The sequence below is a fragment of the Salmo trutta genome, chromosome 27 (genome assembly GCF_901001165.1).
Source record: "Salmo trutta chromosome 27, fSalTru1.1, whole genome shotgun sequence".
In the NCBI taxonomy this organism is placed as follows: domain Eukaryota; kingdom Metazoa; phylum Chordata; class Actinopteri; order Salmoniformes; family Salmonidae; genus Salmo; species Salmo trutta.
In genome coordinates this window covers 41,559,408-41,583,166 of record NC_042983.1, presented here as the reverse complement: position 1 = coordinate 41,583,166, position 23,759 = coordinate 41,559,408, and the positions used below count along the sequence as shown (strand labels likewise).

At 45.6% G+C, this 23,759-nt stretch overlaps 1 protein-coding gene across 1 annotated transcript in view; it reads right to left on the bottom strand.

Moving 5' to 3' along the window:
- LOC115165027 (anthrax toxin receptor 2) overlaps positions 1-23,759 on the bottom strand; it is a 125,555-nt gene that overhangs the window by 45,858 nt on the left and 55,938 nt on the right. The window contains exons 12-15 of the mRNA XM_029718043.1: positions 23,613-23,663; positions 19,911-20,009; positions 14,268-14,441; positions 12,583-12,663 (exon numbers count right to left, since the gene is read on the bottom strand). Of these exons, the coding sequence (XP_029573903.1) occupies positions 12,583-12,663; positions 14,268-14,441; positions 19,911-20,009; positions 23,613-23,663 (405 nt within the window). The remainder of the gene's footprint in view (positions 1-12,582; positions 12,664-14,267; positions 14,442-19,910; positions 20,010-23,612; positions 23,664-23,759) is intronic.

Genomic DNA, 23,759 nt, shown 5'->3' with positions numbered 1-23,759 from the left:
CTGAATACAACAGGTGTAGACCTTACAGTGAAATGCTGAATACAACAGGTGTAGTAGACCTTACAGTGAAATGCTGAATACAACAGGTGTAGTAGACCTTACAGTGAAATGCTGAATACAACAGGTGTAGTAGACCTCACAGTGAAATGCTGAATACAACAGGTGTAGTAGACCTTACAGTGAAATGCTGAATACAACAGGTGTAGGTAGACCTTACAGTGAAATGCTGAATACAACAGGTGTAGTAGACCTCACAGTGAAATGCTGAATACAACAGGTGTAGTAGACCTTACAGTGAAATGCTGAATACAACAGGTGTAGTAGACCTTACAGTGAAATGCTGAATACAACAGGTGTAGACCTTACAGTGAAATGCTGAATACAACAGGTGTAGTAGACCTCACAGTGAAATGCTGAATACAACAGGTGTAGTAGACCTTACAGTGAAATGCTGAATACAACAGGTGTAGTAGACCTCACAGTGAAATGCTGAATACAACAGGTGTAGTAGACCTTACAGTGAAATGCTGAATACAACAGGTGTAGTAGACCTTACAGTGAAATGCTGAATACAACAGGTGTAGTAGACCTCACAGTGAAATGCTGAATACAACAGGTGTAGTAGACCTCACAGTGAAATGCTGAATACAACAGGTGTAGTAGACCTCACAGTGAAATGCTGAATACAACAGGTGTAGTAGACCTCACAGTGAAATGCTGAATATAACAGGTGTAGTAGACCTTACAGTGAAATGCTGAATACAACAGGTGTAGTAGACCTTACAGTGAAATGCTGAATACAACAGGTGTAGTAGACCTTACAGTGAAATGCTGAATACAACAGGTGTAGTAGACCTTACAGTGAAATGCTGAATACAACAGGTGTAGTAGACCTCACAGTGAAATGCTGAATACAACAGGTGTAGTAGACCTCACAGTGAAATGCTGAATACAACAGGTGTAGTAGACCTCACAGTGAAATGCTGAATACAACAGGTGTAGTAGACCTCACAGTGAAATGCTGAATTGAATACAACAGGTGTAGTAGACCTTACAGTGAAATGCTGAATACAACAGGTGTAGTAGACCTTACAGTGAAATGCTGAATACAACAGGTGTAGTAGACCTTACAGTGAAATGCTGAATACAACAGGTGTAGTAGACCTCACAGTGAAATGCTGAATACAACAGGTGTAGTAGACCTTACAGTGAAATGCTGAATACAACAGGTGTAGTAGACCTCACAGTGAAATGCTGAATACAACAGGTGTAGTAGACCTCACAGTGAAATGCTGAATACAACAGGTGTAGTAGACCTCACAGTGAAATGCTGAATACAACAGGTGTAGTAGACCTTACAGTGAAATGCTGAATACAACAGGTGTAGTAGACCTCACAGTGAAATGCTGAATACAACAGGTGTAGGTAGACCTTACAGTGAAATGCTGAATACAACAGGTGTAGTAGACCTCACAGTGAAATGCTGAATACAACAGGTGTAGTAGACCTTACAGTGAAATGCTGAATACAACAGGTGTAGTAGACCTCACAGTGAAATGCTGAATACAACAGGTGTAGGTAGACCTTACAGTGAAATGCTGAATACAACAGGTGTAGTAGACCTCACAGTGAAATGCTGAATACAACAGGTGTAGTAGACCTCACAGTGAAATGCTGAATACAACAGGTGTAGTAGACCTTACAGTGAAATGCTGAATACAACAGGTGTAGTAGACCTCACAGTGAAATGCTGAATACAACAGGTGTAGTAGACCTTACAGTGAAATGCTGAATACAACAGGTGTAGTAGACCTTACAGTGAAATGCTGAATACAACAGGTGTAGTAGACCTTACAGTGAAATGCTTACTTACGAGCCCCTTAACCAACAATGCAGTTTCAAAACAATACAGAATAAGAGATAATCTGGTGCTCCATTCACTAATCCCATTACCCTAACGCCTAACCCCTAACCCCTAACCCTAACCCTAACCCTAACCCCTAACCCCTAACCCTAACCCCTAACCCCTAACCCCTAACCAACAACAAAGATCTTGTGAAACACCGAACAAGAACAAACTGAAATCCAAACGGAAATCCACAGGGACGTCGAGGACCTCAAAGCGGCTCCCTACTGTTTGTCACCGGGACCCTAACCCCTAACCCCTAACCCTAACCCCTAACCCCTAACGCCTAACCCTAACCCTAACCCTAAACCCCTAACCCCTAACGCCTAACCCCTAACCCTAACCCTAACCCTAACCCCTAACCCCTAACCCTAACCCCTAACCCTAACCCCTAACCCCTAACCCTAACCAACAACACAGATCTTGTGAAACACCGAACAAGAACAAACTGAAATCCAAACGGAAATCCACAGGGACGTCGATGACCTCAAAGCGGCTCCCTACTGTTTGTCACCGGGACCCTAACCCCTAACCCCTAACCCTAACCCCTAACCCCTAACGCCTAACTCCTAACCCTAACCCCTAACCCTAAACACCTAACCTCTAACGCCTAACCCTAACCCTAACCCCTAACCCTAACCCTAACCCCTAACCCTAACCCCTAACTCCTAACCCTAACCCGTAACCCCTAACGCCTAACCCCTAACCCTTAACCCCAACCCTTAACCTATATCCCCTAACCCCTAACCCTTAACCCCTAACCCTAACCCTTAACCCTTAACCCCAACCCCTAACCTATAACCCTAACCCCTAACCCTAACCCCTAACCCCTAACCCTTAACCCCAACCCCTAACCCCTAACCCGTAACCTGTAACCCTAACCCTAAACACAAACCCGTTTCTAACACACATGGTTAATACATGTTGAGACCTGCTGCCAGTCACAGTGTTTATACATGTTGAGACCTGCTGCTAGTCACAGTGTTTATACATGTTGAGGGATGCTGCTAGTCACAGTGTTTATACATGTTGAGACCTGCTGCTAGTCACAGTGTTTATACATGTTGAGACCTGCTGCTAGTCACAGTGTTTATACATGTTGAGGGATGCTGCTAGTCACAGTGTTTATACATGTTGAGGGATGCTGCTAGTCACAGTGTTTATACATGTTGAGACCTGCTGCTAGTCACAGTGTTTATACATGTTGAGGGATGCTGCTAGTCACAGTGTTTATACATGTTGAGACCTGCTGCTAGTCACAGTGTTTATACATGTTGAGGGATGCTGCTAGTCACAGTGTATATACATGTTGAGACCTGCTGCCAGTCACAGTGTTTATACATGTTGAGACATGCTGCTAGTCACAGTGTTTATGCATGTTGAGACCAGCTGCTAGTCACAGTGTTTATACATGTTGAGACCTGCTGCCAGTCACAGTGTTTCTACATGTTGAGACCTGCTGCTAGTCACAGTGTTTATACATGTTGAGACCTACTGCTAGTCACAGTGTTTATACATGTTGAGACCTACTGCTAGTCACAGTGTTTATACATGTTGAGACCTACTGCTAGTCACAGTGTTTATACATGTTGAGACCTACTGCTAGTCACAGTGTTTATACATGTTGAGACCTGCTGCCAGTCACAGTGTTTATACATATTGAGGGATGCTGCTAGTCACAGTGTTTATACATGTTGAGGGATGTTGCTAGTCACAGTGTTTATACATGTTGAGACATGCTGCTAGTCAGTGTTTATACATGTTGAGGGACGCTGCTAGTCACAGTGTTTATACATGTTGAGACCTGCTGCCAGTCACAGTGTTTATACATGTTGAGACCTGCTGCTTGTCACAGTGTTTATACATGTTGAGGCCTGCTGCCAGTCACAGTGTCTATACATGTTGAGGGATGCTGCTAGTCACAGTGTTTATACTTGTTGAGGGATGCTGCTAGTCACAGTGTTTATACATGTTGAGACCTGCTGCTAGTCACAGTGTTTATACATGTTGAGACCTGCTGCTAGTCACAGTGTTTATACATGTTGAGACCTGCAGCTAGTCACAGTGTTTATACATGTTGAGACCTGCTGCTAGTCACAGTGTTTATACATGTTGAGACCTGCTGCCAGTCACAGTGTTTATACATGTTGAAACCTGCTGCTAGTCACAGTGTTTATACATGTTGAGACCTGCTGCTAGTCACAGTGTTTATACATGTTGAGACCTGCTGCTAGTCACAGTGTTTATACATGTTGAGACCTGCTGCTAGTCACAGTGTTTATACATGTTGAGACCTGCTGCTAGTCACAGTGTTTATACATGTTGAGACCTGCTGCTAGTCACAGTGTTTATACATGTTGAGGCCTGCTGCTAGTCACAGTGTTTATACATGTTGAGGGATGCTGCTAGTCACAGTGTTTATACATGTTGAGACCTGCTGCCAGTCACAGTGTTTATACATGTTGAGACCTGCTGCTAGTCACAGTGTTTATACATGTTGAGCCCTGCTGCCAGTCACAGTGTTTATTCATGTTGAGGGATTCTGCTAGTCACAGTCTTTACACAAACTCCTAACCCTAACCCGTAACCCCTAACGCCTAACCCCTAACCCTTAACCCCAACCCCTAACCTATATCCCCTAACCCCTAACCCTTAACCCCTAACCCTAACCCCTAACCCTTAACCCCAACCCCTAACCTATAACCCTAACCCCTAACCCTAACCCCTAACCCCTAACCCTTAACCCCAACCCCTAACCCCTAACCCGTAACCCTAACCCTAAACACAAACCTGTTTCTAACACACATGGTTAATACATGTTGAGACCTGCTGCCAGTCAGTGTTTATACATGTTGAGGGATGCTGCTAGTCACAGTGTTTATACATGTTGAGACCTGCTGCTAGTCAGTGTTTATACATGTTGAGGGATGCTGCTAGTCACAGTGTTTATACATGTTGAGACCTGCTGCCAGTCACAGTGTTTATACATGTTGAGCCCTGCTGCCAGTCACAGTGTTTATACATGTTGAGGGATTCTGCTAGTCACAGTGTTTATACATGTTGAGGGATGCAGCTAGTCACAGTGTTTATACATGTTGAGACCTGCTGCTAGTCACAGTGTTTATACATGTTGAGGCCTGCTGCCAGTCACAGTGTTTATACATGTTGAGGGATGCTGCTAGTCACAGTGTTTATACTTGTTGAGGGATGCTGCTAGTCACAGTGTTTATACATGTTGAGACCTGCTGCTAGTCACAGTGTTTATACATGTTGAGACCTGCTGCTAGTCACAGTGTTTATACATGTTGAGACCTGCAGCTAGTCACAGTGTTTATACATGTTGAGACCTGCTGCTAGTCACAGTGTTTATACATGTTGAGACCTGCTGCCAGTCACAGTGTTTATACATGTTGAAACCTGCTGCTAGTCACAGTGTTTATACATGTTGAGACCTGCTGCTAGTCACAGTGTTTATACATGTTGAGACCTGCTGCTAGTCACAGTGTTTATACATGTTGAGACCTGCTGCTAGTCACAGTGTTTATACATGTTGAGACCTGCTGCTAGTCACAGTGTTTATACATGTTGAGACCTGCTGCTAGTCACAGTGTTTATACATGTTGAGGCCTGCTGCTAGTCACAGTGTTTATACATGTTGAGGGATGCTGCTAGTCACAGTGTTTATACATGTTGAGACCTGCTGCCAGTCACAGTGTTTATACATGTTGAGACCTGCTGCTAGTCACAGTGTTTATACATGTTGAGCCCTGCTGCCAGTCACAGTGTTTATTCATGTTGAGGGATTCTGCTAGTCACAGTCTTTACACAAACTCCTAACCCTAACCCGTAACCCCTAACGCCTAACCCTAACCCTTAACCCCAACCCCTAACCTATATCCCCTAACCCCTAACCCTTAACCCCTAACCCTAACCCCTAACCCTTAACCCCAACCCCTAACCTATAACCCTAACCCCTAACCCTAACCCCTAACCCCTAACCCTTAACCCCAACCCCTAACCCCTAACCCGTAACCCTAACCCTAAACACAAACCTGTTTCTAACACACATGGTTAATACATGTTGAGACCTGCTGCCAGTCAGTGTTTATACATGTTGAGGGATGCTGCTAGTCACAGTGTTTATACATGTTGAGACCTGCTGCTAGTCAGTGTTTATACATGTTGAGGGATGCTGCTAGTCACAGTGTTTATACATGTTGAGACCTGCTGCCAGTCACAGTGTTTATACATGTTGAGCCCTGCTGCCAGTCACAGTGTTTATACATGTTGAGGGATTCTGCTAGTCACAGTGTTTATACATGTTGAGGGATGCAGCTAGTCACAGTGTTTATACATGTTGAGACCTGCTGCTAGTCACAGTGTTTATACATGTTGAGGGATGCTGCCAGTCACAGTGTTTATACATTTGAGACCTGCTGCTAGTCAGTTTTTATACATGTTGAGGGATGCTGCTAGTCACAGTGTTTATACATGTTGAGACCTGCTGCTAGTCACAGTGTTTATACATGTTGAGGGATGCTGCTAGTCAGTGTTTATACATGTTGAGACCTGCTGCTAGTCACAGTGTTTATACATGTTGAGGGATGCTGCTAGTCACAGTGTTTATACATGTTGAGACCTGCTGCTAGTCACAGTGTTTATACATGTTGAGACCTGCTGCTAGTCACAGTGTTTATACATGTTGAGACCTGCTGCCAGTCACAGTGTTTATACATGTTGAGACCTGCTGCCAGTCACAGTGTTTATACATGTTGAGACCTGCTGCCAGTCACAGTGTTTATACATGTTGAGGGATGCTGCTAGTCACAGTGTTTATACATGTTGAGACCTGCTGCCAGTCACAGTGTTTATACATGTTGAGACCTGCTGCTAGTCACAGTGTTTATACATGTTGAGGCCTGCTGCTAGTCACAGTGTTTATACATGTTGAGGGATGCTGCCAGTCACAGTGTTTATACATGTTGAGACCTGCTGCTAGTCACAGTGTTTATACATGTTGAGGCCTGCTGCTAGTCACAGTGTTTATACATGTTGAGGGATGCTGCTAGTCAGTGTTTATACATGTTGAGACCTGCTGCTAGTCACAGTGTTTATACATGTTGAGGGATGCTGCTAGTCACAGTGTTTATACATGTTGAGACCTGCTGCTAGTCACAGTGTTTATACATGTTGAGACCTGCTACTAGTCACAGTGTTTATACATGTTGAGACCTGCTGCCAGTCACAGTGTTTATACATGTTGAGACCTGCTGCCAGTCACAGTGTTTATACATGTTGAGACCTGCTGCCAGTCACAGTGTTTATACATGTTGAGACCTGCTGCTAGTCACAGTGTTTATACATGTTGAGACCTGCTGCTAGTCACAGTGTTTATGCATGTTGAGACCTGCTGCCAGTCACAGTGTTTATACATGTTGAGACCTGCTGCCAGTCACAGTGTTTATACATGTTGAGACCTGCAGCTAGTCACAGTGTTTATACATGTTGAGACCTGCTGCTAGTCACAGTGTTTATACATGTTGAGACCTGCTGCCAGTCACAGTGTTTATACATGTTGAAACCTGCTGCTAGTCACAGTGTTTATACATGTTGAGACCTGCTGCTAGTCACAGTGTTTATACATGTTGAGACCTGCTGCTAGTCACAGTGTTTATACATGTTGAGACCTGCTGCTAGTCACAGTGTTTATACATGTTGAGACCTGCTGCTAGTCACAGTGTTTATACATGTTGAGACCTGCTGCTAGTCACAGTGTTTATACATGTTGAGGCCTGCTGCTAGTCACAGTGTTTATACATGTTGAGGGATGCTGCTAGTCACAGTGTTTATACATGTTGAGACCTGCTGCCAGTCACAGTGTTTATACATGTTGAGACCTGCTGCTAGTCACAGTGTTTATACATGTTGAGCCCTGCTGCCAGTCACAGTGTTTATTCATGTTGAGGGATTCTGCTAGTCACAGTCTTTACACAAACTCCTAACCCTAACCCGTAACCCCTAACGCCTAACCCCTAACCCTTAACCCCAACCCCTAACCTATATCCCCTAACCCCTAACCCTTAACCCCTAACCCTAACCCCTAACCCTTAACCCCAACCCCTAACCTATAACCCTAACCCCTAACCCTAACCCCTAACCCCTAACCCTTAACCCCAACCCCTAACCCCTAACCCGTAACCCTAACCCTAAACACAAACCTGTTTCTAACACACATGGTTAATACATGTTGAGACCTGCTGCCAGTCAGTGTTTATACATGTTGAGGGATGCTGCTAGTCACAGTGTTTATACATGTTGAGACCTGCTGCTAGTCAGTGTTTATACATGTTGAGGGATGCTGCTAGTCACAGTGTTTATACATGTTGAGACCTGCTGCCAGTCACAGTGTTTATACATGTTGAGCCCTGCTGCCAGTCACAGTGTTTATACATGTTGAGGGATTCTGCTAGTCACAGTGTTTATACATGTTGAGGGATGCAGCTAGTCACAGTGTTTATACATGTTGAGACCTGCTGCTAGTCACAGTGTTTATACATGTTGAGGGATGCTGCCAGTCACAGTGTTTATACATTTTGAGACCTGCTGCTAGTCAGTTTTTATACATGTTGAGGGATGCTGCTAGTCACAGTGTTTATACATGTTGAGACCTGCTGCTAGTCACAGTGTTTATACATGTTGAGGGATGCTGCTAGTCAGTGTTTATACATGTTGAGACCTGCTGCTAGTCACAGTGTTTATACATGTTGAGGGATGCTGCTAGTCACAGTGTTTATACATGTTGAGACCTGCTGCTAGTCACAGTGTTTATACATGTTGAGACCTGCTGCTAGTCACAGTGTTTATACATGTTGAGACCTGCTGCCAGTCACAGTGTTTATACATGTTGAGACCTGCTGCCAGTCACAGTGTTTATACATGTTGAGACCTGCTGCCAGTCACAGTGTTTATACATGTTGAGGGATGCTGCTAGTCACAGTGTTTATACATGTTGAGACCTGCTGCCAGTCACAGTGTTTATACATGTTGAGACCTGCTGCTAGTCACAGTGTTTATACATGTTGAGGCCTGCTGCTAGTCACAGTGTTTATACATGTTGAGGGATGCTGCCAGTCACAGTGTTTATACATGTTGAGACCTGCTGCTAGTCACAGTGTTTATACATGTTGAGGCCTGCTGCTAGTCACAGTGTTTATACATGTTGAGGGATGCTGCTAGTCAGTGTTTATACATGTTGAGACCTGCTGCTAGTCACAGTGTTTATACATGTTGAGGGATGCTGCTAGTCACAGTGTTTATACATGTTGAGACCTGCTGCTAGTCACAGTGTTTATACATGTTGAGACCTGCTACTAGTCACAGTGTTTATACATGTTGAGACCTGCTGCCAGTCACAGTGTTTATACATGTTGAGACCTGCTGCCAGTCACAGTGTTTATACATGTTGAGACCTGCTGCCAGTCACAGTGTTTATACATGTTGAGACCTGCTGCTAGTCACAGTGTTTATACATGTTGAGACCTGCTGCTAGTCACAGTGTTTATGCATGTTGAGACCTGCTGCCAGTCACAGTGTTTATACATGTTGAGACCTGCTGCCAGTCACAGTGTTTATACATGTTGAGGGATGCTGCTAGTCACAGTGTTTATACATGTTGAGACCTGCTGCTAGTCACAGTGTTTATACATGTTGAGGGATGCTGCTAGTCACAGTGTTTATACATGTTGAGACCTGTTGCTAGTCACAGTGTTTATACATGTTGAGACCTGCTGCTAGTCACAGTGTTTATACATGTTGAGGGATGCTGCTAGTCACAGTGTTTATACATGTTGAGGGATGCTGCTAGTCACAGTGTTTATACATGTTGAGACCTGCTGCCAGTCACAGTGTTTATACATGTTGAGACCTGCTGCCAGTCACAGTGTTTATACATGTTGAGACCTGCTGCCAGTCACAGTGTTTATACATGTTGAGGGATGCTGCTAGTCACAGTGTTTCTACATGTTGAGGCCTGCTGTCAGTCACAGTGTTTCTACATGTTGAGGCCTGCTGCCAGTCACAGTGTTTCTACATGTTGAGGCCTGCTGCCAGTCACAGTGTTTATACATGTTGTTTCAACATATTTTAATTGAAATGACGTGGAAACAACGTTGACACAACCAGTGTGCGCCCAGTGGGGATATTCAGCCCCACCACCACCAGCATAACAAGGCCAGCCTTCCCTCTCCCTCCATCCCTCCCTCCATCCTTCCCTCCCTCCATCTTTACCTCTTCCTCCCTCCATCCTTCCCCCATCTCTCTCTTTCTCTACCTATTGTCCCCAGTGGATCCCTAGCAGGGCTAAAACTTAGCGGCAGATGTTGGGTTGCTAACTTGGCTCTGAAGTGGCTCCCTGTCTCCCCGGTCTCCACGACAACACAGTCAAACCACATCAGATCTCTGCTCCCCTGCCCCGGGGCGAGAGCCGCACCACAGCTGTGGCCAACCCCCGCTCTACCTTTGGTGTTGCACGCCCTCGGGCGCTAAATGTGAGACCAAAAAACTAGCTGTTCCGTTTCTCCCTGCCTCTCTCCCTCAGTTCCCCTCAACCCGCTGTCTCTCTTTCTCCTCCCTTCAACCCCTCTCTCTTCACTACATCTGTTGATGATCCAGCAGTCTGGCTCGCGGGGCTCAGGGAAGGAGGGATGTAGAGAGAGACCCTGGGGTCCCCATGCTGAACAGACGTCGGTGACAACCTGCTTCCTTACACCTGTAGGAGTCCTTGTAACCCGACGCTGCCGATGAGCCTGCTAAAACATTCATGACCCCGGGGGCTTCCTGTCCACCATCAAATACCACCACCCCCTCTCGTCCTCCCTTCCTCCTCCTCTCCTTCCATTCCCTTCCTCCACCCTTTGCTCATCTCCTCTGTGCTCCATGGTGGCCCACCTTGCATCAGTCCGGCTGCCTGCCCTCCTCCCTCTCTCCCCTGCCTGGCACCGGTTGGCCAGAGACTCCCTCCTTAGGCTTTGATAGCTAATGGTTGCACCTTGGCACAGACCTGATCAAGGAATTAAAAGACAGCCCTGGGGTTTGGCGTCTGAAAGGACACAAGGGAGGGACAGAGAGCGGCTGCAGTCCTCTCATGTCTGTCTGCCTTTCTGCCTGTCTGGTTACTGATGGCAACTCGTCACCAGGATGTGGCTTGGTTAGCAACCACTCTGTTCCATTTAGTCATAAAACCAGGAAGAGGACAGAGCACATGTACAGGAGATATTTTCATTCTTTCTTTTTTTTCGACACAGTACACACACACACTCACACACACCACACACCACACACACACCACACCACACACATACACTCACAGACACCACACACACACACACACACACACACAACACACACACACTCACAGACACCACACACACACACACACACACACACACACACACCACACACACACACACACACACACACACTCACAGACACCACACACACACCACACCACACACATACACTCACAGACACCACACACACACACACACACACACACACACAACACACACACACTCACAGACACCACACACACACACACACACACACACCACACACACACACACACACACACACACACACCACACACTCACAGACACCACACACACACCACACACACAATCACTATTGCCAGTAAACCCTAAGACAACGTGTTTATATTGATCTACCTAAGTGACATCACCACCTTGTCTTAAACATTAAAATATGTTTTTCAAACACCATGTCATCTCTTGATACGAAGTAAGTCATGCATTTGGAGGTGACACCTTCTCCTCCACTACTGAGAGGCCAGGGTTGATAAACTCAGCAGCGTTAGAGTATATTCTGAACATTTCTACAGTTACTGCTATTGGCTGCCTCGCTGCTGACTTACTGGCCTGAAAAACCATGTTCTTATTACAGAGAGAGACAGAGAGAGTGAGGAGAGAGAGAGAGAGAGAGAGAGAGAGAGAGAGAGAGAGAGAAGAGAGAGAGAGAGAGAGAGAGAGAGAGAGAGAGAGAGAGAGAGAGAGAGAGAGAGAGAGAGAGAGAGAGAGAGAGAGAGAGAGAGAGAGAGAGAGACAGAGAGAGAGAGGAGAGAGAGAGAGAGAGGAGAGAGAGAGAGAGAGAGAGAGAGAGAGACAGGAGAGTGAGAGAGAGAGAGGAGGAGAGAGAGAGAGACAGAGAGAGAGAGAGACAAGAGAGAGAGACAGAGAGAGAGACAGAGAGAGAGAGAGACAGAGAGAGACAGAGAGAGACTGAGAGTAAGAGAGAGAGAGAGAGAGAGAGAGAGAGAGAGAGAGAGAGAGAGAAGTTCAGTATAGTCACAACCATATACTGTAGGGCTATGCCCTAGCAAACTAACACAACTGACTCTCACTACCCTGGCTGTGTCGTACATCTAGGGCCCGGTTTCACAAACAAAGATTAAACCTAATATTGGACAAAGAAAAACACACAATGGAGATTGTCATAGGTTTAATCTGTGTCAAGCAAGCGGGCCCCTAAAGCGGTTTAAGGACTGAAACACCACGATACGGCTGCTACTGATACAAAAAACGTAGTTTTGTTCCTCCTAGCTGGTTTCATGTGGTTGTGGGTTATGGGTTTGGGTTTTAAGAATATCAGCGGTTGTTATTTACCTTGTCCTCAGAGGTCGGTCTTATGAGAGAAACTCTGTGGTACTGTTGCCGAAGCAATGCCCACAGCGCATCCAGTCGACCCTGAAAACAGGAAGAGAAACAGCTGTGCTTGAACATTGATTCATGGCATATCTACAGTGCCTTCAGAAAGTATTCATACCCGCTTTACTGGGCTGTACAATATTTGCACATTATTCTTCAAGCTCTGTCACGTTGGTTGTTGATCATTGCTAGACAGCCATTTTCAAGTCTTGTCATAGATGTTCAAGCCGATTTAAGTCTAAACTGTAACTAGGCCACTCAGGATCATTCACTGTCATCTTGGTAAGCAACTCCAGTGTATATTTGGCCATGTGTTTTAGGTTATTGACCTGCTGAAAGGTGAATTTGTGTCCCAGTGTCTGGTGGAAAGCAGACTGAACCAGGTTTTCCTCTAGGATTTTGCCTGTGCTTGGCTGTATTCTGTTTCTTTTTATCCTAATAAACTCCCTAGTCTTTGCCGATGACAAGCATACACATAACATGATGCAGCCACCACCACTAAGATTGAAAATATGAAGAGTGGTACTCAGTGATGTGTTGTGTTGGATTTGCTCCAAACATAAAACTCTTTGTATTCAGGACATAAAGTTGATTTCTTTGCTACATTTTCTGCAGTTCTACTTTAGTATCTTCTTGTAAACAGGATGCATGATCTGGAATATTTTTATTCTGTACAGGCTTCCTTCTTTTCACTCTGTCATTTAGGTCAGTATTGTGGAGTAACTACAATGTTGTTGATCCATCCTCAGTTTTCTCCTACCACAGCCATTAAACTCTGTAACTGTTTTAAAGTCACCATTGGCCTCATGGTGAAATCCCTGAGCGGTTTCCTTCCTCTCCGTCAACTGAGTTAGGAAGGATGCCTGTATCTTTGTAGTGACTGCGTGTATTGATACACCATCCAAAGTGTAATTAATAACTTCACCATGCTCAAAGAGATATTCAATATCTGCTTTTCTTTATTGTTACCCATCTACCAATAGGTGCCCTTCTTTGCGAGGCATTGGAAAACCTCCCTGGTCTTTTGTGGATGAATCTGTGTTTAAAAATGTTACTGCTCGACTGAGGGACTTTACAGATAATTGTATGTGTGGGGTACAGAGATGACGTTGTCATTCAAAAATCATGTTAAACTTTATTATTGAACACAGAGTGAATCAATGCAACTTATTATGTGACTTGTTAAGCACATTTTTACTCCTGAACTTATTTAGGCTTGTCAAAACAAAGGGTTTGAATACTTATTGATATTCAGCTTTAAAAAATGTCTAAAAACATCATTCCCCTTTGACATTATGGGGTATTGTGTGTAAAGGCCAGTGACACAACACCTCATTTCAATCCACTTTAAATTCAGGCTGTAACACAACAAAATGTGGATAAAGTCAACGGGTGTGAATACTTTCTGAAGACAATGTATACATTTTACGGAAAAATAAAGATACTGTCATTAACAATTGTATTGGAATCCAAACTTTCGCGATTACAATGTCATTTACCGTATAGAATCTGTGAAGTGAAAACAATAGTGAAACCAAGCTTCCCGGAAGCCATCTCCAACTGACTAGGCCTTATCAGGCTCTGACCAAAACAAGAGAGTTAAGGGAATTGGGTGCCATTTCCAGACGTAATCTTGAACGTACCTTTATAGGGGTATACCATTTGGACTCCTGGTGCTGGTGGTATGTAGGGGTGGGTTTGGGGGCCCGTCTGGCCATCATGGGCTCTTCCACCTCCTCAGGAACAGACACTATAGCATTCTTAGCCTTCTCTAGCCTTGCCCCTTCTTCTGTAGAGCCCTTCTCTCCCCAACGCACCTGGATAGGACACAACAGACAGGGGTCAGAAGGTCAATTCAGGTTCAACGTCATGTTGTTGGCAACGTTCTGTAGAACGTTGCACTGTTTTGAAAAGTAAACATACATTGTCCCTTTCGTATAACCCCTGATCAATAACCAGGTCGTGTTGTTTTTACTGTTTTCATTTCCATCATCGCTTTTCTTGTCGTTTCTGAAGCTTATCCTGTTTTAATTAAATCCAGCACATCTGTTGCCGGGTAGAACCCACCGGCACCGGCACAAGACAGGTGAGTGGTTAATTATTGACACGCTCGTCAAGCTGTAGGTTCAGTTGCTACAATACAGTACTGCTGCCTATGATCTCCCATTCCCCATGGAAAAACACACACCTCCACACACACATCATATATCTATCTACCCTGATGAATAAAAGATTACTAGTACATTCTATCACTGCAGGTTGTGCTTAACACGCTGCAGGTTGTACGAGCGTTCTGCATTAACACTGCAGGTTGTACGAGCGTTCTGCATTAACACACTGCAGGTTGTACGAGCGTTCTGCATCAACACTGCAGGTTGTACGAGCGTTCTGCATTAACACTGCAGGTTGTACGAGCGTTCTGCATTAACACACTGCAGGTTGTACGAGCGTTCTGCATCAACACTGCAGGTTGTACGAGCGTTCTGCATTAACACACTGCAGGTTGTACGAGCGTTCTGCATTAACACTGCAGGTTGTACGAGCGTTCTGCATTAACACACTGCAGGTTGTACGAGCGTTCTGCATTAACACACTGCAGGTTGTACGAGCGTTCTGCATTAACACGGTGCAGGTTGTACGAGCGTGCTGCATCAACACTGCAGGTTGTACGAGCGTTCTGCATCAACACTGCAGGTTGTACGAGCGTTCTGCATTAACACGCTGCAGGTTGTACGAGCGTTCTGCATTAACACACTGCAGGTTGTACGAGCGTTCTGCATTAACACTGCAGGTTGTACGAGCGTTCTGCATTAACACTGCAGGTTGTACGAGCGTTCTGCATTAACACTGCAGGTTGTACGAGCGTTCTGCATTAACACTGCAGGTTGTACGAGCGTTCTGCATTAACACTGCAGGTTGTACGAGCGTTCTGCATTAACACTGCAGGTTGTACGAGCGTTTTGCATTAACACTGCAGGTTGTATGAGCGTTCTGCATTAACACACTGCAGGTTGTACGAGCGTTCTGCATTAACACACTGCAGGTTGTACGAGCGTTCTGCATTAACACGCTGCAGGTTGTACGAGCGTTCTGCATCAACACACTGCAGGTTGTACGAGCGTTCTGCATTAACACGGTGCAGGTTGTACGAGCGTGCTGCATCAACACTGCAGGTTGTACGAGCGTTCTGCATCAACACTGCAGGTTGTACGAGCGTTCTGCATTAACACGCTGCAGGTTGTACGAGCGTTCTGCATTAACACACTGCAGGTTGTACGAGCGTTCTGCATTAACACTGCAGGTTGTACGAGCGTTCTGAATTAACACTGCAGGTTGTACGAGCGTTCTGCATTAACACTGCAGGTTGTACGAGCGTTCTGCATTAACACTGCAGGTTGTACGAGCGTTCTGCATTAACACTGCAGGTTGTACGAGCGTTTTGCATTAACACTGCAGGTTGTACGAGCGTTCTGCATTAACACACTGCAGGTTGTACGAGCGTTCTGCATTAACACACTGCAGGTTGTACGAGCGTTCTGCATTAACACGCTGCAGGTTGTACGAGCGTTCTGCATCAACACACTGCAGGTTGTACGAGCGTTCTGCATTAACACACTGCAGGTTGTACGAGCGTTCTGCATCAACACACTGCAGGTTGTACGAGCGTTCTGCATTAACACACTGCAGGTTGTATGAGCGTTCTGCATTAACACGCTGCAGGTTGTACGAGCATTCTGCATTAACACACTGCAGGTAGTACGAGCGTTCTGCATCAACACTGCAGGTTGTACGAGCGTTCTGCATTAACACACTGCAGGTTGTACGAGCGTTCTGCATTAACACTGCAGGTTGTACGAGCGTTCTGCATTAACACACTGCAGGTTGTACGAGCGTTCTGCATTAACACTGCAGGTTGTACGAGCGTTCTGCATTAACACTGCAGGTTGTACGAGCGTTCTGCATTAACACACTGCAGGTTGTACGAGCGTTCTGCATCAACACACTGCAGGTTGTACGAGCGTTCTGCATTAACACACTGCAGGTTGTACAAGCGTTCTGCATTAACACTGCAGGTTGTACGAGCGTTGTGCATTAACACGCTGCAGGTTGTACGAGCGTTCTGCATTAACACACTGCAGGTTGTACGAGCGTTCTGCATTAACACACTGCAGGTTGTACGAGCGTTCTGCATTAACACACTGCAGGTTGTACGAGCGTTCTGCATTAACACACTGCAGGTTGTACAAGCGTTCTGCATTAACACTGCAGGTAGTACGAGCGTTCTGCATCAACACTGCAGGTTGTATGAGCGTTCTGCATTAACACTGCAGGTTGTACGAGCGTTCTGCATTAACACTGCAGGTTGTACGAGCGTTCTGCATTAACACTGCAGGTTGTACGAGCGTTCTGCATTAACACTGCAGGTTGTACGAGCGTTCTGCATTAACACTGCAGGTTGTACGAGCGTTCTGCATTAACACTGCAGGTTGTACGAGCGTTCTGCATTAACATTGCAGGTTGTACGAGCGTTCTGCATTAACATTGCAGGTTGTACGAGCGTTCTGCATTAACACACTGCAGGTTGTACGAGCGTTCTGCATTAACACTGCAGGTTGTACGAGCGTTCTGCATTAACACTGCAGGTTGTACGAGCGTTCTGCATTAACACTGCAGGTTGTACGAGCGTTCTGCATTAACACTGCAGGTTGTACGAGCGTTCTGCATTAACACACTGCAGGTTGTACGAGCGTTCTGCATTAACACTGCAGGTTGTACGAGCGTTCTGCATTAACACTGCAGGTTGTACGAGCGTTCTGCATTAACACTGCAGGTTGTACGAGCGTTCTGCATTAACACTGCAGGTTGTACGAGCGTTCTGCATTAACACGCTGCAGGTTGTACGAGCGTTCTGCATTAACACTGCAGGTTGTACGAGCGTTCTGCATTAACACGGTGCAGGTTGTACGAGCGTTCTGCATTAACACTGCAGGTTGTACGAGCGTTCTGCATTAACACTGCAGGTTGTACGAGCGTTCTGCATTAACACGCTGCAGGTTGTACGAGCGTTCTGCATTAACACACTGCAGGTTGTACGAGCGTTCTGCATTAACACTGCAGGTTGTACGAGCGTTCTGCATTAACACTGCAGGTTGTACGAGCGTTCTGCATTAACACGCTGCAGGTTGTACGAGCGTTCTGCATTAACACACTGCAGGTTGTACGAGCGTTCTGCATTAACACTGCAGGTTGTACGAGCGTTCTGCATTAACACTGCAGGTTGTACGAGCGTTCTGCATTAACACTGCAGGGGAAGTGGGGACCGTATAGAGACGATGGCTGCATGAACAAAGCCTCAACAATCGTAGGGAAAGTTGGAGGTATGATCGTTTCCCCCCCCTAAGGCTCTCAGAAATCGCCGCTATCTCACCAACTTCCTCTGGGCTTGGTAGTATGGGTAGAAGGTAGTGGGAGTGTGTTAGCTTTACACTACATCAATTAGCTTTGGAGAGAGGTAGCGAACAAGCGAGCAGGAAGGTATGCAGTGAGCTGAACAAAGAACTGCCAAGGTGAGGGAGTTGGAAAGGAGGAGGGAAAGATGTACAGAGGGAGAGAGTGGGAGAGAAGGAGAGATGGAGAGATGGAGAGTGGGGGGGAAGGGTTAGAGAAGGAGAGATGGGGAGAGGGGGAGAGGGGGAGAGAGGGGGAGAGAAGGAGAGATGGGGAGAGGGGGAGATATGGAGAGATGGGGAGATATGGAGAGAGATGGAGAGATGAGAGATGGAGAGTGGGGGAGGGGTAGAGAAGGAGAGATGGGGAGAGAGGGGGAGAGAAGGAGAGATGGGGAGAGGGGGAGATATGGGGAGAGATGGAGAGAGATGGAGAGTGGGGGGGAGGGGTAGAGAAGGAGAGATGGGGAGAGGGGGAGGGGGGAGAGATGGAGAGAGGGGGAGATATGGAGAGAGATGGAGAGAGGGGGAGAGATGGAGAGAGGAGGAGATATGGAGAGAGATGGAAAGAGGGGGAGAGATGGGGAGAGGGGGCGAGATGGAGAGAGGGGGAGAGATGGAGAGAGGAGGAGATATGGAGAGAGATGGAAAGGGGGAGAGATGGGGAGAGGGGGCGAGATGGAGAGAGGGGGAGAGATGGAGAGAGATGGAAAGAGGGGGAGAGATGGAGAGAGGTGGAAAGAGGGGGAGAGATGGGGAGAGGGGGCGAGATGGATAAATACATCAAGCCGACAGCAGTACTCAATCCTTCATCCATCCCGTGACTTCAGAAAACCAGGCTGAGAGGAGAGAGAAGGATGAGATGGCAGCACCTGTCATGTCAGAGCCGTCAGCAGCTGACAGAGACGACATAATGCCTACACACACAATCTAAGAAGACTCGCTTTACTTTGCACCTTCCTGGAGTCACAGGCAGGCCGGGCAAGGCTAGAGTATAGTGTGGAGTTTGAGTCTGTTCTCATCTGGCGGCTGGCTGGTCTGTTCTGTTCTGGGCACACTGCTAGGGTACCAGATGACAGCAGATCCAGTTTTGATTCAGGCTCTGTGTGACTAAACCAGCCCATGATGTTTGAGATAATGTACACTGAGTGTACAAAACATTAAGAACACCTTCCTAATATTGAGTTGCACCCCCTCTTGCCCTCAGAACCCCTTTTGCCCTCGTTGCACAGGGATGTTGGCCCCATGTTGACTCCAATGCTTCACACAGTTGTGTCCAGTTGGCTGGATGTCCTTTAGGTGGTGGACCATTTTTGATACACACAGGAAACTGTTGAGCGTGAAAAACCCAGCAGCGTTTGCAGTTCTTGACACAAACCGGTGCGGCCTGGCACCTACTACCATACCCTGTTCAAAGGCACTTCAATATTTAGTCTTGCCTATTTACCCTCTGAATGGCACACATAGACAATCCATGTCTCAACTGTCTCAAGGCTTAAAAATCCTTCTTTAACCTGTCTCCTCCCCTTCATCTACACTGATTGAAGGGGATTAAACAGGTGACATCAATAAGGGATCATATCTTTCACCTGGATTCACCTGGTCAGCCTGTCATGGAATGGTGTTCATAATGTTTTGTACATACTAGTATAATATATCATAATATATAATATGTTTTTATCCAAAGCAACTTAACGTCACACGTGCATACATTTTTACATATGGGTGGCCCCAGCAGGAATCGAACCCACAACTCTTGTCTTTGCAAACACCATGCTTTATCAACTGAGCCACACAGTACAAACCACACTGAACAATGACTGTAGTATATAGTCCAACCTCCATGCGTTTGATCCCTCCTGCTCCTCTCCCTCCGTAGTACGAGGCGTCCACAGTCGCCCACTTCTTCTTGGGCAGGTGGTCGTCCTCCTCCGGCTCCTAAAGGGATAACAAACAGGTCAGGAATGTATGAGCGCAAATACACCCAGAATTACAAATGGAAGCCGCTGGATACTGTAACGTTGTAACGATGTAACGATGTAACGTTGTAACGATGTAACGATGTAACGATGTAACGTTGTAACGATGTAACGATGTAACGTTGTAACGATGTAACGATGTAACGTTGTAACTATGTAACGATGTAACGTTGTAACGATGTAACGATGTAATGTTGTAACGATGTAACGTTGTAACGATGTAACGCTGTAACGCTGTAACGTTGTAACGATGTAACGATGTAACGATGTAATGATGTAACGTTGTAACGATGTAACGATGTAACGATGTAACGTTGTAACGATGTAACGATGTAACGATGTAACGATGTAACGTTGTAACGATGTAACGTTGTAACGATGTAACGTTGTAACGATGTAACGCTGTAACGATGTAACGTTGTAACGATGTAACGATGTAATGTTGTAACGTTGTAACGATACTAAAGTGTTTTAGTAAGATACTAAAGTGTTTTAGTACTATATCTCTTGACATAATGATGAAAATAATCATGGCCTCCAAACCCTCAAGCTGCATACTGGACCCTATTCCAACTAAACTACTGAAAGAGCTGCTTCCTGTGCTTGGCCCTCCTATGTTGAACATAATAAACGGCTCTCTATCCACCGGATGTGTACCAAGCTCACTAAAAGTGGCAGTAATAAAGCCTCTCTTGAAAAAGCCGAATCTTGACCCAGAAATTATAAAAAACTATCGGCCTATATCGAATCTTCCATTCCTCTCAAAAATGTTAGAAAAAGTTGTTGCGCAGCAACTCACTGCCTTCCTGAAGACAAACAATGTATACGAAACGCTTCAGTCTGGTTTTAGACCCCATCATAGCACTGAGACTGCACTTGTGAAGGTGGTAAATTACCTTTTAATGACGTCAGACCGAGGCTCTGCATCTGTCCTCATGCTCCTAGATCTTAGTGCCGCTTTTGATACCATCGATCACCACATTCTTTTGGAGAGATTGGAAACCCAAATTGGTCTACATGGACAAGTTCTGGCCTGGTTTAGATCTTATCTGTCGGAAAGATATCAGTTTGTCTCTGTGAATGGTTCGTCCTCTGACAAATCAATTGTACATTTCGGTGTTCCTCAAGGTTCCGTTCTAGGACCACTATTGTTTTCACTATATATTTTACCTCTTGGGGATGTCATTCGAAAACATAATGTTAAATTTCACTGCTATGCGGACGACACACAGCTGTACATTTCAATGAAACATGGTGAAGCCCCAAAATTGCCCTCGCTAGAAGCCTGTGTTTCAGACATAAGGAAGTGGATGGCTGCAAATGTTCTACTTTTAAACTCGGACAAAACAGAGATGCTTGTCCTAGGTCCCAAGAAACAAAGAGATCTTCTGTTGAATCTGACAATTAATCTGGATGGTTGTACAGTCGTCTCAAATAAAACTGTGAAGGACCTCGGCGTTACTCTGGACCCTGATCTCTCTTTTGAAGAACATATCAAGACTGCTTCAAGGACAGCTTTTTTCCATCTACGTAACATTGCAAAAATCAGAAACTTTCTGTCCAAAAATGACGCAGAAAAATTAATCCATGCTTTTGTTACTTCTAGGCTCGACTACTGCAATGCTCTACTTTCCGGCTACCCAGATAAAGCACTAAACAAACTTCAGTTAGTGCTAAATACGGCTGCTAGAATCCTGACTACAACCAAAAAATTTGATCATATTACTCCAGTGCTAGCCTCCCTACACTGGCTTCCTGTTAAGGCAAGGGCTGATTTCAAGGTTTTACTGCTAACCTACAAAGCATTACATGGGCTTGCTCCTACCTATCTTTCCGATTTGGTCCTGCCGTACATACCTACACGTACGCTACGGTCACAAGACGCAGGCCTCCTAATTGTCCCTAGAATTTCTAAGCAAACGGCTGGAGGTAGGGCTTTCTCCTATAGAGCTCCATTTTTATGGAATGGTCTGCCTACCCATGTGAGAGACGCAGACTCAGTCTCAACCTTTAAGTCTTTACTGAAGACTTATCTCTTCAGTAGGTCCTATGTCCTATGATTAAGTATAGTCTGGCCCAGGAGTGTGAAGGTGAACGGAAAGGCTGGAGCAACGAACCGCCCTTGCTGTCTCTGCCTTGTCGGTTCCCCTCTTCCCACTGGGATTCTCTGCCTCTAACCCTTTTACAGGGGCTGAGTCACTGACTTACTGGTGTTCTTCCATGCCGTCCATGGGAGGGGTGCGTCACTTGAGTAGGTTGAGCCACTGACGTGGTCTTCCTGTCTGGGTTGGCGCCCCCCCCTTGGGTTGTGCCGTGGCGGACATCTTTGTGGGCTATACTCGGCCTTGTCTTCGGACGGTAAGTTGGTGGTTGTAGATATCCCTCTAGTGGTGTGGGGGCTGTGCTTTGGCAAAGTGGGTGGGGTTATATCCTGCCTGTTTGGCCCTGTCCGGGGGTATCATCGGATGGGGCCACAGTGTCTTCTGATCCCTCCTGTCTCAGCCTCCAGTATTTATGCTGCAGTAGTTTATGTGTCGGGGGGCTAGGGTCAGTCTGTTACATCTGGAGTATTCTCTTGTCTTATCCGGTGTCCTGTGTGAATGTAAATATGCTCTCTCTAATTCTCTCTTTCTCTCTTTCTTTCTTTCTCTCGGAGGACCTGAGCCCTAGGATCATGCCTCAGGACTACCTGGCATGATGACTCCTTGCTGTCCCCAGTCCACCTGGCCATGCTGCTGCTCCAGTTTCAACTGTTCTGCCTGCGGCTACGGAACCCTGACCTGTTCACCGGACGTGCTTGTTGCACCCTCGACAATTACTATGATTATTATTATTTGACCATGCTGGTCATTTACGAACATTTTAACATCTTTACCATGTTCTGTTATAATATCCACCCGGCACAGCCAGAAGAGGACTGGCCACCCCTCATAGCCTGGTTCCTCTCTAGGTTTCTTCCTAGGTTTTTGGCCTTTCTCAGGAGTTTTTCCTAGGGAGTTTTTCCCAGCCACCGTGCTTCTTTCACATGCATTGCTTGCTGTTTGGGGTTTTAGGCTGGGTTTCTGTACAGCACTTTGAGATTTCAGCTGATGTACGAAGGGCTATATAAATAAATTTGATTTGATTTGATTTGATTTATCGATGTAACGATGTAACGATGTAATGTTGTAACGTTGTAACGATGTAACGATGTAATGTTGTAACGTTGTAACGATGTAACGATGTAACGTTGTAACGATGTAACGTTGTAATGTTGTAACGATGTAACGTTGTAATGTTGTAACGATGTAATGTTGTAACGATGTAATGTTGTAACGATGTAATGTTGTAACGATGTAACGATGTAACGATTTAATGTTGTAATGTTGTAATTATGTAATGCTAGGTTATGAGAAACATGAAATGCGTGTGTATGTGTGTGTGTGTATGTCTGTATGTGTGTGTGTGTGTATGTGTGTGTGTGTGTGTGTGTGTGTGTGTGTGTGTGAGTGTGTGTGTCTGTGTGTCTGTGTGTGTGTGTGTGTGTGTGTGTGTGTGTGTGTGTGTGTGTGTGTGTACTCACGGGTGGCGGAGGCCGCAGTGGAGCAGGAGGAGGAGGAGGGGGTTTAATGACCTGAAACACAAAGAACAAAACAACAAACAATGATATGTCAGGAAAGTGTGTCAGTCACAGACAGACAAACAGACAAAACAGACAGACAAACAAAGG